This window comes from Bos taurus, chromosome 16 (assembly GCF_002263795.3).
Source record: "Bos taurus isolate L1 Dominette 01449 registration number 42190680 breed Hereford chromosome 16, ARS-UCD2.0, whole genome shotgun sequence".
Classification (NCBI taxonomy): Eukaryota; Metazoa; Chordata; class Mammalia; order Artiodactyla; family Bovidae; genus Bos; species Bos taurus.
The window spans coordinates 71,494,657-71,510,558 of record NC_037343.1 but is presented as its reverse complement, the minus strand read 5'-3'; the positions used below and the strand labels follow the sequence as shown (position 1 = coordinate 71,510,558).

At 38.0% G+C, this 15,902-nt stretch overlaps 1 protein-coding gene across 1 annotated transcript in view; it reads right to left on the bottom strand.

Annotated features, from left to right (window-relative positions):
* Window positions 1-15,902, bottom strand: part of INTS7 (integrator complex subunit 7) — an 83,398-nt gene that overhangs the window by 39,307 nt on the left and 28,189 nt on the right. Inside the window, 2 exon segments of the mRNA NM_001076044.2 lie at window positions 11,927-12,049; window positions 12,649-12,848. Of these exon segments, the coding sequence (NP_001069512.1) occupies window positions 11,927-12,049; window positions 12,649-12,848 (323 nt within the window).

Below are 15,902 nucleotides of genomic sequence, written 5' to 3'. Positions count from 1 at the left end.
ATAAAATAAACTTTTCCTATTTCATAGAAACCGAAAGAGAACTGGTCCCAGAAACAGATTCAATTACACAAAGAATTTAATATATGATAATGGTATTTCAAATCAGAGAGACCAGGTAATAAACAGTTCAAGGTCAACTGGCCAATCACCTGGAAAAAAAAAAACTTGATTTTTTTCTTTTTTTATGGCAAATCAAAAGAAACTAAAAAGTACAAAGAGTTAACAAGGGAAAAAAAAACATAAAATGATAATTGACAAAACTGGAAGAAAAATTCGTATCATGTAAAGTCAACAGAGGTCCAACAATCTTTGTATTAAAGTTCTTACTAATAAATAGGCAAACAAAAAGAAAAATCAGTAGTTCACAGAAAAAATTTATACAAATATTTTAAAATTTCATTCATAATTTGAAATTTTAAATAAAAGTTAGAGTTGTTTTTCACCAATCTGATTGGCCAAGATTGAAATTTAATAATACATAACACTGAAAAGAGTATGGGGAAACAGGCACTCTACCACACTGTTGACAGAAAGGTGCATGTGTGTGTGCTCAGCTGCTAAGTCATGTCCAACTGTGTGTGAGCCTATGGACTGTAGCCCACTGGGATTTCCCAGGCAAGAATACTGGACTGGCTTGCCATTTTCTACTCCAGGGGATCTTAATGACCCAGGGATCAAATGATCAAATGATCCCCATCTCCGGCACTGGCAGGCAGTTTCTTCACCACTGAGCCACCTGGGAAGCCCTGACAGAAAGGCAAAGGGTGTCAATCTCATTGATTGGTAACTGGCATTAAATACAAAACATTTTCCAGCACTTAAATTCCTCTTTTGGAAATTTATGTCCACAGAGGCAACTTTTTTTTTCTTTTAAACAAACTAGTCAATGTAGCAATATAAACAGCAGCAGTAAAAATACTGGAAGCAACTCTAACTTTCATTGATGGAGTACTGGGAATAAAGAGAGAGTACTACATAGCTGGTAAAAGAATGCAGTAGATCTGTGTGCTAATATGAGATGTTCTCCAAGATACACTCTTAAGTGATAAAAAATTCTTAACATAATAGAGTATTATTTTCATTTGTACAGAAAAAAGATGGGACATACACATGCTTGCATGTGGATGAAGAAATTCAGGAAGGATGGATGCCTAAGAAACTAGTAACAGTGATCACCTCTACAGAGGACACCTGAGGGAAGAGATGGAAGACGCTTATATTTTGCTCACTGTGCACCTATGAACTGCTTTTTTAAAATATATATATCATGTGCATGCAATACTTTTTCAATTGAAAGAAAAACTTAGTTAATAACAAAACACCATCAGCAGCAAACACTACTGTGGAAAGCAAAGAAATGGACTTGAAACACAAAGTAGGTTTTGGTAATGGAAGGGAAGCCAGTCTAGGTGATATAAAAAAGAACTGGGTCAGTAAGGCCAGAATATGAAGTGCTTCTTTGTGGTAAGAGGAGATGTATGTAAAAGGGATGAAGGCTAAGAGAGAGAAATACTGAGTAGGGAAGATTAGGCCAGATTAGAGAGCTCTGAAAGTTAGGCAGAATAATTTAAACAGGATGAGAAAGAAAAAATGAAGCCACTGGAGAGGAATAAGTCATCTAAAGTGATGGGAAGATTATTCTGGCAGTGGTAAACAGAACAAGTTAACAAAGAAAGTTGAGAGCTAAGGAGCCATCCTGTAGTTTATGGCAGTAATCCAGTGAATCATTTACTGGTGATGGCCTGAGCTAGAACCCAGTGGCAGGAGTGGAGAATAGAGGATGAATATGAGAGACACTTGGAAGGAGATTGTACATGAGGGAATGAATAAGGATTCAATTATTATTACAACATTTAAAAACTGATGACCAGAGAATGTTGATTCCATTTACAAAGACTTAAGAATTTATGTGGATAAATGAATGTTTGCATAAGAACAGAAAATAGGAGGAGATTTGAAATACAAAAAAGCAATATCCACCGGGCATTTGGAATATGAGATGCAGCAGTTTTTTAACTGGAAGACTTGCATTAGAATTCTGGCTCTGCCACTTACCATCTCCGTGATCTGAGCCAATTATTGAAATCTTTGAGTCTCAACTTCTTTGTCTGTAAAATGGGGGTAAAGATTTACACAGAATTTATATATCTCTGGAAAAACATATAAGAAATTAGACACTGGTTGCCACCGGGCAAAGGAGCTGACTAGATGGCAGAAAGGTGGGAAATACTTTACTATATACATAGCCTTTTGCTACTGCTGTGTGCTGTGCTCAGTCATGTCTGACTCTTTGCAACCCCATGGATTGTAGCCTGCCAGGCTCCTCTGTCCATGAGATTCTCCAGGCAAAAAACTGAATGAGTTGCCATTTTCCCCCAGGGGATCTTGCAGACCCAGGGATCAATCTTGCGTTTCCTGCGTCTCCTACACTGGCAGGTAAATTCTTTATCACTAGCCACCTGGGAAGTCCAGATAGCCTTTTAGAGCATCTGAATTTTGACACATGACTGTATTGGCATTAAAAGAAATGGAAGTGAAATTTAAAATATAAGAGGAGGTGACATATATCATCTGTAAGATCAAACAGCTACCAAGAGACAAAAGAGCACTCACAACCTCTTTAAGCTACTGTGCTGGAGAGCAACTGAGCTCAGATAAGTGGGCTCAATTGTTAGAGGATGTAGCGGCTGAGGTTAAGGGAGGCAGAGAGTAAATGGAAGAAAGCATGTAGACGAACTCAACTCAAAAACTTCAACTCTGAGGAAAGGGAGCAGTGAAGAATCCCGAGAAGCTGCAGTTCAGAGAGTGGGAAAAGCAAGTGAGGACAGTGAGGCCCAAAGAAGCCAGAGACGAGAGAGGCTGACGGTGTCATACGGACCCAAAGGAAAGAGGGGCAAGGCAGAAAAAGCTCTGGGTTTAGCATTAAGAAGAACACTGGTGATCTTTAACTAAGCAAAGGAGTAAGGGGACAGAATTATATCCAAGTGTGTTACCGACAGAGTAGGGGATGAAGAAATATAAGCAGATAGAGATGCTTTTTTGAAGTTCAAAAGAAAGCTTTTTTTAAAAACGGTGATTGTTATTAGGTACATTACAGTTATAACTTATTTATTCAAATACTGAGACCACTTCCACTTATCCACTTTTTATTGCCTTAACTGGTTTGCCTTGTACTGTTTGTATCTAGGAATAAAATTCTCAATCAAATAGCCCCAGAGGCTATGTCCTGTATTTACGCAAATTCAAAATTATATATTATGACGTGCTCTATGTATAAGAGAACGATTAACCTTTTGGGATAATCAAGAAGGTAAGAGAGACATGTTATGTAAGATGATACTAAAAGTTTTAAAGAAGAAAAATTATCATTTAAAAAATTGAACAAAACATTAGAAGATCTTATTAGAATTATTTACAATGTCATCTTCTAATTAGTGTCACTTTGCACAGTACTGGATTTCTAAAAGGCTCTCTGTAATGACATACTGGTCTTAAAGGTCCAATTAATTCAAAGTAGTAATTAACTGAGCTCATCAAAGCTCCCTAGAGACAGCACATTAGTCATATTTCAATGATAAACTCTGGTAAACTCTCTGTTTCAAGGATGTTACCTATTAAAAAATTGTTCTTACCAGGACTGTTTTTCATATCAACCAAAAGGAAAAATCTAATTCTTCAAATGAAGGCCCCCTTTCTCACACACCACCACTGTTACTGTCAATGACTATCTGGTCTGGATTTCTCTCTCTCTAGGCTGGTTTAACTCACTGCTCAACTGAGGCTCTGTCCTGATTTACTGTTTTCTGGGTCAGCTCCTAAGTGGGGGCTTCTCCTCTACTCTGGTATGGGACTGGCCACCAGGGATGTGTTCTAGAAAGGCATGGCGGTTTATAACCCTTAAAGAGACATGCCACATGAAAAATACTCTGTGAAGGGGATTAAGAGGTACAAACTTCCAGTCATTAAAAAAAAAAGTCACGGCATGTGAGGTACGGCATAAGAAATCTGGTGAATACACTACAGTAAGCCTGAATGAGGACAAATGGTTATCAGATTTATCGTGATGATCCTTTCATAAAGTATTTAAATGTTGAATCACCGGGCTACATTTGAAACGAACATAACATTGCATGTCAACTACACTTCAATTAAAAATACACGTACTGTGTCAAAGACACTGCTGTCGTTCAGTCACTCAGTTGTGTCCCACTCTTTGCAACCCCGCGGGCTGCAGCACACCAGGCTTCCCTGTCCTCCCCTCCCTCCCTATCATATGTGCAGTCCATGGCGTTGCAAAGAGTGGGACACAACTGAGCAACTAACACTTTCACTTTTCACGTGGCAGAGATTAACACAATATTGTAAAGCGAATTATCCTCCAATTAAAAATAAAATTTTTTAAATCCAAAGAAAAATATAAACATGTGAAAAACTATCTTTGTTCCTACGAAATTATTTCTGACAACCTTAACAAGAATACACTATTCTTGGGCATTGATTTTAAGCTCTTCCTTCCTTCAGGTTTTTAAAACATTCAGAATAAAGGTACTTCTTTTAAAGCTGGAATATTTGATTACAGGTGGAAATTATAATACCTACCAAAACACCAGCAAAAGTAGCAATAGAATAGATTAAATTTGCATTGGAAATACCAAAACTCAAAAATCAAGTTTTTTTGAGAGCTTGGTATTTCAAGAGCTAAGACTGGCTCAGAGGAAGAAAAGAAGGAAAGAATGAAGAAAGAAGAGGGAGACCTAGAAGAAAAATAATTATTTTTGGTGACTAAGAACAAAATTCAAATTTGAAATCAACAAGCTATTACTCTGTAAAGATTAAATCATTAGAACATTCTCCTGCTGTATTTTAATATTTTCAAAAAATACACCACACTTTGAAAAAAATGATCTTTTGATCATATCCATTTAATTAAAATCAGGTTTCAGGAAAAAATTCCTTGTGGGAGAGACAAATATTCAAAAATACATATTTTCAATTAAAAACAACTAATGAAAAAAGCCACAAGGAAGAGATAAATCAGAACAAAAAACTCCAGAGAACATGGGGTATACTGAAGAAATACTAGTAAGCTGTGAAATCAACAAAACAGTTAACACTTAAGTGACCATTCGTGTGGTTGTGAAATTCAATGGAAATATTATGAAAAAATTTACTACAAAAAAGAAATTACATAGTATTAAAGAAAAAACAGTAACTGGTATTTATATTCCAGATTATCTTAACACAAAAGAGAAGGGGTGGGAATGAAGGGAAGTAGAAAAGAGTACTTAAGCCTGCCAAAATTTGCAACAATGAAACATACTTTTCATTCTGAATAGAGATACACAAGTTCTTACATTAATATATTAAGTATAGAGGTAGGCAGAGTAAGAATAATGTTTAATTACCATGTCAAAGTCTCTTTAATTCACTAGAGAATAAACAAAGAAAACCTGATCAAAATAACAAAGCAAAGTAATGAAACAAAAGACACAAAAAGGACACGTTATAAACAGTCTAAGAGGAAGGAAGTTACATCAAGAGCTGTAAATAAGTCATGTTGTACTACTAAAAAAGATTCAGAGTAAGTCCAAAGAGGTAAATCTGACTATACAGATTTCATACGGTTTTATACTGAAATAAATGTTAATAATATATAACATCAATACATAATACATATATATTATATACTTATCTATATTATTTAATATATTACATTATATAGAAAATATACCTTCTTTTCAAATTCCATGAACTGTTTATAAAAAGTGACCCTACACTGGGCTGCAAAGAAACTTTAAAATTAGGAATTAATAATGGACATGAGTTCGAGTCAACTCCGGGAGTTGGTGATGGACAGGGAGGCCTGGCGTGCTGCAGTCCATGGGGTCGCAGAGTCGGACACAACTGAGCAACTGAACTGAACAAGAGGTTAGCAACAACAAAAATTCCATCAACAAATATAAAAAGCTTATCACTTTAAAAACAGAAACTTCCAGTTATAAGAAAAGTAAGTACTAGGGGTATAGTGCACACCATGGTGACTGTAGCTAACGCCGCTTCGTGACACATAGGAAAACTGTTAGAGGAAATCCTAAGAGTTACCCTCACAAGCAAAAAAAAAATTTTTTTGTTTTTCTTTTTATCTATATGAGACAATGGATGCAAACCAAAACTAATTCCATGCCAAAGGGGAAATCAAAACGGCTCTCAAGGAAATTAAAAGAACGAAATGATTTAAAATACAGTCAACCTTCAGTATCTGCAGGGGTTCCAAGACCCTCTGCGCTGCTGTGGATACCAAAGTCTTCAGATGCTCAAGTCCCTTCTCTAAAGTGGTGTGTTTGCATGTAAGTTGCCTGTGCACATCTTCCCATACATTTTACATCATCTTTCGATTACTTACAATACCTAATACAATGTAAATGCTATGTGAATAGTTGCTGGCAAATTTGTAGGTGGCACGTTCAAGTTTTGCTTTTGGGGACTTTTTGGGATTTTTTTTCTTTCATACTTTTGAGTCTGGGGTTGGTTGAATCTGTAGATGTGGAACCTGAGGATATAACCAAAAACCATGAGATACCTAGGAACACCATACAGAATATGTGCAAAATTTGTATGCTGAAAACTAAAAACCACTGATGAGAACAGAGGAAGCTCTACATAAATGGAGAGATGTGCCGTGTTCATAGAAAACTCAGCACTATGAAGATGTTAACTCTCTCCAAATTGATCTGTAGATGCAAATGTCGATCAGAATCCTAGCAGACTTTTTGCAGAAACTGACAAATTGATTCAAGGCAAGGCAAGGAAAGGCAAAAGACCTACAACTTCCAAAATAAAGAAGAAATACAAAGACTAGAGGACCCACACCACCTGATTTCAAGACATAGATTTCAAGCTACAGAAATCAGAATTGTGTGAACAGACTGGAATCCAGAAATAGATCTATGCAGATAAGGTCAACTGATTTTCAACAAAGATGCTGAGGTAACTCAAAGAGGAAGCACAGTTTTTTCAACAAATTGTGCTGGAACACATGGCTATCCAAACACATCTTGATTCCTACCTTGCACCGTACGTGATGAAAAGTGAAAGTGTTAGTCGCTCCATCGTGTCTGACTCTTTGCGACCCCATGGACTGTAGCCTGCCAGACTCATCTGTCCATGGAATTCTCCAGGCGAGAATGCTGGAGTGGGTAGCCATTCCCTTCTCCAGGGGACCCAGGGGATATTCCTGACACAGGGAACAAACCCAGGTCTGCTACACTGCACAACAGTCAACTCAAAACGGACTACATAGAGTTAAATATGAAACTTAAAACTATAAAATTTCTAGAAGAGAATATATGATAAAATCTTTGTGACTTTGGGTTAGATAAAGACTTCCTAGATAAAACTCAAAAATAAATCCCCAAAAGGAATGAAAAATGATAAATTAGATTTCATGAAAACAAAAATCTTCAAAAAATACTTATTATATTAGAGATCTAGTTACAAAGGTGAAAACTTTAGGAGATGGATGATTGTGATAGTTGCACAAAAGTATGAATGTACTTAGTGCCACTGAACTGTACAGTTAAATTCAGTTAAAATAGTAGGTTTTATATTATGTGACTTTTACCACAATAAAAAAATTTAAAAGGCACTGCATTAAAGGCACATACTGGCAGGAAATATTTGCAAAATATACATCTGATAAAGAATTTGTATCTAGAACATAGAGAAAACTCAGAAAGAAGAAGAAAACTTAAAAAAAAAAAAAAGCATAAAAGATTAGAATACGCACTTCACCAAAGAAGAGATCTGGTGATGACAAGCCTAAAAGGTTGAACACGCTTGTCACTAGGGAAATGCAAATTAAAGCCACAATGGGATAGCACTACACAATTATTCAAAAGGCTACAACTACAGAACCATACAATAGAAAGTGCAAGCAAGGATACAGAACCGCAACTCAGACACTGCCAGTGACTACGCCAAATGGTACAGCTATTCCAGGAAACAATTTGTTTAACTTACAAAGTTAAACACAGATTTACCACACAACCTGGAAATTCCACTTCAAGGTATTCACTCAAATAATGTCCTATAAAGGTCTGTACAACAGGAATTCTATTTATAATAGAAAAAAAAACCTGGAAACAGTTTAAATGTCCATCAAGTTGTGAACAGATAAACTGTGGTTCACATACTGGGATACTGCTGCTGCTGCTAAGTCGCTTCAGTCGTGTCCGACTCTGTGCGACCCCATAGACGGCAGCTCACCAGGCTCCCTCGTCCCTGGGATTTTCCAGGCAAGAACACTGGAGTGGGCAGTAAAAAGGAATGAACGAACTATTCATGTAACAATATGGATGAATGATGTTAAGCATTATGCTAGGCCAAAGAAACCATACCCCAAAGGCTACAAATTATATAAATCCATTTAGATTTTGGAAAGGCAAACTCACAGGGCTAGAAATCTGGTCAGTGGGAGTCAGGAGTTAGGCGAAAAACTGACTACAGAGGGGCCTGAAGAAACTTTTTGGAGTGACTGAAAAATGTTCTACATCACAACTGTGGTGGTGGTTACACAACTGTATAGATTTATCGAAACAAACTGCATATCTAGAACTGGATACCTGGAAAAGTTTCAGTGAGTAAATGACACCGCAGTAAATCTGACTTTAAAAGTGTACTTCACGTTAATGGCAAAGGGAACACTAAAAGTTGCAATTTATGGAATGTGGCAACCTGCACTGAGATGAAAATTAATAGCCTTAAGTGCTTCCATTATTAAACAGAAGAATAAAAATAAATGTACCAACCACTTGAAGCGTAAGAAAGCCATGCTGCTGACAAGTTTAATAAAGAAAAGGGAAACATAAACACAATAGTAAGAATAAAACAAAGATAAAATTTTAAATATAGACATACTACAAATTATAAAGGTTCTCCTTTTGTTGATACTAATGAATCTGCAAAAAAAATTACATGAAAAAAAATTATCAAGACTGATTCAAGAAGAGCTAGAAAACCTCAACAGGGTAACAACCATGTAAGGAATAGGAAATATTCTCAAAATGCTATCCCTGGAAGAAGGCCCAGGTTCAGACCGATTTATGGCCCTTATAAAGCTATACCCTCAAGACAGAAAATTTTTATGTCAAAGCTCTTAACCGTTTCAGAGCATGGAAAGGGCAACTATTTACACTGAATTTAGATTTTATTTACAGCTACTTACATAGTATTTACATTGTATTAGGTATTATAAGTAATCTAGAGATTAAAGGTATATAGGAGGATATACATAGGTATATGCAAAAACTGCTTCATTTTATACAAAGAACTTGAGCATCTGAGGACTTGGGTATCCAGTAGGGAGTACTAGACCCAATCCCCCAATGCCATCAAGGGACACAGGAATAGCAATGAAAGGAAAAAACATGCAGCCACATGGACGAGTCTCATCAGTACAATGTTGAGCAAAAGCAGTAAACGCAAAACTAAACAGTGTATTTTTAGGGAGGCATAGATGGTAAAACTATGAAGAGCAAAAAGTGACTATCACAAAAGTCAAGAGTGGTTTCCTTTGGGCGGTATTAAGGCTCTGATCAGGGAGAAGCATGTGAGAAGAGGAAGCAGGGTCCTGTGATTTTTGCAGTGTTCTATTTCTAGCTGATGGAGACTACATGCGCTGACTTACAATTATTATTTAAACTATTAAATATACATTCTACAAGTGTGTGTGTGATTTATTCACAATAAGGAAAGAAATGAGATGGAATAATAATACAGTGCTTTCACTGGGTCTGGTTCCCTAAAGTGGCCGAGCACATTCTCTTCCTGTTTAGTAGGAAAAAGGCACCAGAGGACAGAGCTCTCTTAATTAAATTCTTAATTAAGCCCTCTTAAGAAGCTCTCTTAACCATATTAAGTCTCTCTGAATCCTAATTTGCTCATCTATTAAGTACAAATACTAATAACTGTCTTCATCTCTTGGGATATTTGCAACTATCAATCATAATATATTAAAACATGTTTGGCTTAGATGCTCAGTTGTGTCTGACTTTTTGCGGCCTCATGGACTGTTGCCCGCCAGGCGTTTCTGTCCATGGGATTTTCCAGGCAAAAATACTGGAGTGGGTTGCCATTTCCTCCTTGGGGGGATCTTCCCAACCCAGGGATCGGACCCAGGTCTCCTGCATTGCAGGCGGATTCTTTACCATCTAAGCCAGCAAGGAAGCCCAGGAATACTGAAGTGGGTAGCCATCCCTTCTCCAAAGGAATCTTCCCGACCCAGGGATTGAACCATCGTCTCTTATGTCTCCTGCATTGGCAGGCAGGTTCTGTACCACAAGCGCCACCTGGGAAGCCCACTGAGACATGTTTGCTGCTGCTAAGTCGCTTCAGTCGTGTCCGACTCCATGCGACCCCATAGACGGCAGCCCACCAGGCTTCCCCGTCCCTGGGATTCTCCAGGCAAGAACACTGGAGTGGGTTGCCATTTCCTTCTCCAATGCATGAAAGTGAAAAGTGAAAGTGAAGTCGCTCAGTCATGTCCGACTCCTAGCAACCCCATGGACTGCAGCCCACCAGGCTCCTCCGTCCATGGGATTTTCCAGGCAAGAGTACTGGAGTGGGTTGCCATTGCCTTCTCCAAGACACGTTTAGAAAATTGCAAAAAACAAACAAACAAAAAAAAGAGCAGCTCAGTATTCATAATCTGAAATTCAGTGGTTTTTGTTACACTGTAGCTATGATGATACCAAGAAATAATAAAATCCATGAAAATAAAGATTGAATTTAACAATTTTCCATTTCACCTTAAGCAGCATTTTTTAAAAAGTGGTGCATTATCAGTAATGGGTGGAAAAAAAAAAAAAGGGTTCTACCTTGAGAAAAATATTAAACATCAATGTAACCTAAGAAATGCTATAAAAGATGTAACATTAGAAGTCTAAAGATTGAGATCTTCTCTTGTATTAACAAAAGAAAACTTAAGACTGTCTTTTCCTCTGTGTGAAAAGGAGAAATAAGCTTTACCTCTTCTCTAATAAATCATAGCCAGCACCAAAACTATTCTCCCTAAACTGAGTAAAGGAGACAGGAATAAAATAAACAACTTAACAGGGCTTCTCAACTAGCCATGGTGCTGCTATGGGACAATTAGAAAAGGAACTAAGAGATAAGTCTAATGAACTACAACAAATCTAAACATTAAAGGATATAAGCTTTTCAGTAACTAGGTAATATCTTTGTATGGTGACACATCGCAACTAGACTTATGGTGATCATTTTCAAATGTATGGAAAAAATGACTGCCTTGCATAACAGGAACTAACAATGTTATAGCTCAATTATACATCAAAAGCAAGAAAACAAACGAACATGCAGACTCAGTCAGAAAAAGAGATTTGTGGTTACCAGAGGCAGAGGGCAGCTGGATGAAGGCAGTCAAAGGCACAAACTTCCATTTATAAGATAGGTAAGGACTAGGGATGTGATGTACAACATGGTTAATATAATTAACACTGCTGTAAGTTATATATGAAATTAGTTAAGAAAGTAAATCTAAAAAATTTTTTCTTTAACTTTGTGTCTATATGAGATAGACACAAATGGATGTTCACTAAACTTACTGAGATAATCACTTTACAATGTTCTAAGTTAAATCGTTCTGCTATATACCTTAAACTTACACAGTGCTGTGTGTCAATTATATTTCAATAAAATTGAGAAAAAAGTAAAGGGAAAACAATAAAGAATTTTTATATATTTACTTGGCCAGTTTTAACTTCTGCCATAAATATCAACAATACTCTTAGAAATCTTCCATATTCAAACACTTAAGATGACAAAAATAACATAAAAATGTAAAGTGAAATGTAATATGACATCATATTATTTTTCTATATAAAATAATGATGCTTGAAGTTCTACATACCTGAATGTTTTCTCTACTCCAAGTATGTGGTGTTTTATTGGCAAGTAATTTCAGATCTTGAATAGCAAGTCTCTTTACTGCTTTCCTAGGGTCATTCTTCAAATACTGCAATAAAAGCTGAATCTATAGAGGAAAGAAGTTACTCCATGAGTGACACCATCACTGACATTATCGTTAGGGATGCACTGTAGTTTCGTGAAACTTTTAGATTTGAGATAGGGCTCATTTCAAATTACAGCCCTGTCATTTATTCGCTTTGTACCCATGTTCGGGCCTTTCTCCTCTTGTATAAAAATACACCTTCACTTAACTTGCAAGGTTCTAGCACAAGACCTGGCCTTAAACACTCAACTCTTCCTTTTTCCACCCACCAACTCCATGCTCTGCCACGTACTCTCACCTCCACCTCATTTAATTTTTATAAGACTCCCAAGAATCAGCACTGAGAATACAACTCAAATCTTCCTCCCTACCACACCAACTCCATGCTGTGCTCTGTACCCTCACCGCCACCTCTTTTTTCACAAGACTCCCAAGAATCAATACTGTGAATACAAAGAGGGAAAAGAACAAGCAAAAGGAAATTAAACTGTGATCTTTCAAAGAAAGGGATCTCAATACTATCAAAACTTATGGGTTACTTACTTATTTTTTTTAGCATATTAATACTTAAAAGGCAAGTTTACTGAAGAAAAAGGAAGTTTAAAGGAAACTGAAATTACCTGCTTGGGCGTATCAACCAGAGATGAAGCTGCAAGCAGAGTGAAAGTGTGCAGAGAGACAATCACCATTCTGGTGGAAGGATAGGCGGTGACCAGCTGCTGTAGCAGCTGACGTGCGCTGGACGCCAAGATGGCGTCGTGGTGCATATGCTGCAGAATGGGGATCAACTTCAGCTTCAAGTCTACTGGAGTGGCTAGACCTGCACATGGGAAGAACACTTAGAGATTTCTGACCTCATCCTGGATAATACCTCACATTCAAAAGGGCTGATTCCATTAGCAAAATGACTATTTAAAAGCAAACAGCACACTCAATGGTTAGTCGCTCAGTCATGTCTGATTCTTTGCGATCCCAAGGACTATAGCCCACGAGACTCCTCTGTCTACAGGATTTCTCCCGGCAAGAATACTGGAGTGGGTTGCCATTCCCTTTTCCAGGGGATCTTCCTGACCCAGGGATCGAACCCTCTGGAGTGGGCCCTCCAGTATTGCCATGCCCTCTGTCAGGGGATCTTCCCAACCTAAGGGCTGAACTCAGGTCTCCTGCACTGCAGGCGGATTTTCTACTGCCTGAGCCACCAGGGAAGCCCGCCCTGATTCCTACCCTGTGCTCTTCTCCCTTTCTCTCTGTACCTCCTGAGAGTGAAAGTGAAAGTAGCTCAGTGGTGTCCCAACTCTTTGCGACTCCATTGACTTTAAAGTCAGTGGAATTCTCCAGGCCAGACTACTGGAGTGGGTAGCCTTTCCCTTCTCCAGGGGATCTTCCCAACCCAGAGATCCAACCCAGGTTGGATCTCCGACACTGCAGGCGGATTCTTTACCAGCTGAGCCATAAGGGAAGCCAAGAATACTGGAGTCGGTAGCCTATCCCTTCTCCAGGGGATCTTCCTGACCCAGGAATTGAACCAGGGTCTCCTGCACTGCAGGTGGATTATTTACCAACTAAGCTATCAGGGAAATCCTATACCTCCTAATTCCTGTTTATATACTTTAATTTTGTGTAGATAAAACTAAAGGAACAAAAACACATTGCAGGTGAATTCTTTACCACCTGAGCCACCAGGAAGTCCAAGTAGTACACTAGTATATGTTTAAATTTATATTACGCTTATATATTATGCTTATGTAATACTATATTAGAGGTAATCAAGTTCAATAGTTTTTTCTAAAGTATTTATCTTGATTTGGGGGTGATTATTAAATTACAGGCTGATAGTAAAAAATATCCTTAAAAGGCACAGTAGAAAGCAGTCATATTTGCTGCCTCTTTCTTCCCATAGCATACCAAAACATATACATATTCATGAACATATATACACATGCATATACACAAACTCAATGGCGATAACCTGTTATATTTACAATTTTAATTATCTCCTTCAACACTAAGTCAAGATCAGGATGTGAACGACTATGTATGGAGCAGTTGCAAAGTTCTCTGAACTTTGTGTAGCATTGCCTTTCTTTACAGCATCCACAGCTGGAATTTCATTGAGAACTGATTCCAAAGCATCTTTTCTTGTCAACACTGGAGCTAAATAAACAGAAAGTCTTTGCTTCTACAGCGTGGCTTAACAGTGATAGTAAATAAAAAACTGTCAATCATAATGTCCTACTTATATGCCAAAAGCTAATTTATCTCTGCTGATGAGTGCTTTTTGCCACAGTGAATAACTGTTAGTGTGAATAACACTAACAATAACAGTAACTGTTAGTGTGAATACATGACATTTCAACATCCAACAGTGGCTTACACCGACTACCGTACTGTTTGGCCGCTCTTCAGATTTAGCCAAAGCAGAGCACCCCCAGGAGATGGCAGAGAGAAGAATGTCAGAGTATTTACTCCCTGGTTTTCTCTGTGCAGGGTCAGATCAGGCCTGTGTTACGGCTGTTTTGATCCTTAAGTTACTGAATGCATTTGCAAGACCATTCTATCTTTGAACTCTTTCTCAATGGCTTTTGCTTTTTCACTCTTCCTGGTTTTTGTCCTTCCTCTGGCTGTCCTTTCTCAATATCTTTGTATTCTCCTCTTTTATCCACACTTTAATTTCTGATATTCCTTGGGGTTGCTAATAAATTATCTTCTTCTCCTATGTACTTTCCCTGAGTGAGCTGATATAATCCCATGGCTTCTGCAATCAGCTATTTGCTTTTAAAGACTGCCTCTCCTCTCATTCCTACCCCCTGAATTTCAGATGCATATGTCCCATTACCTTCTGGTCATCACCAATGGGATATCTCAGAAGTACTTTATGCTTAACAGGGCCCAAAGAGAATTTCTGATATTTACTATGAAACTGTCTGTGTAAAACTTTCCCCGTTTCAAAATATGACAACTCCATCATCACAGCTTCTCAGACCCTGGAGTCTTTCCTGATTCTCTTATTTCTCTTACATTCACATCCAAATTTATTAACAAATCTTGTTGGTTTCTATCTTCAAAATATAAACCAAATCGGACAGTCTTCCCACCTTCACTGCTGTCATACTGGTTCATTTCTACCACTATCTCCTGACTGGATCATTGTAAAGTTTCCTAAGTGTTGTCTCTACTTAAGAGCTTCCCCACAGCAGACTCCTGTCTCATATCCCTCCCTTCTCCTCTGCAAGCCTATTCTCAGTCCAGCAGTCAGAGGATTCATTGTGTTTACAGACACCTTTACCGAAGGTTTTGTTGTTGTTTAATTGCCAAGTCGTGTTTAGGGAGACTCAAAATTTTACTTCGCAGAAACACAAGCAGCTTAAAATTTAAGGATATTTATTCCTCAAACTCACCTGCCACTTCTGTATGTTGGGCTCCAATCTTCCTCCACCTTGCCCCCATTTCTGTGCTGTGCTTAGTTGCTCAGTTATGTCTAACTCTTTGCGACTCCACAGACTTTAGGCTGCTAGGCTCCTCTGTCCAAGGAGACTCTCCAGGCAAGAACACTGGAGTGGGCCCTCCACTATTGCCATGCCCTCCGCCAAGGGATCTTCCCAACCTCGGGACTGAAGCCAGGTCTCCCACACTGCAGGTGGATTCTCGACCATCTGAGCCACCAGGGAAGCCCACCCCCATTCCTACCCCATTGCTTTTCTCCCTTTCTCTCTGTACCTCCTAATTCCTGTTTATTTACTTTAATTTTGTATAGATAAAACTAAAGAACAAAAATGAATCTTAAATACGTACATTAATAGATTTCTACATATGCCTGTATCTATATTCATATATATGCACCACTCAAGTTATACAGAATCCTCCAGCATCCTAG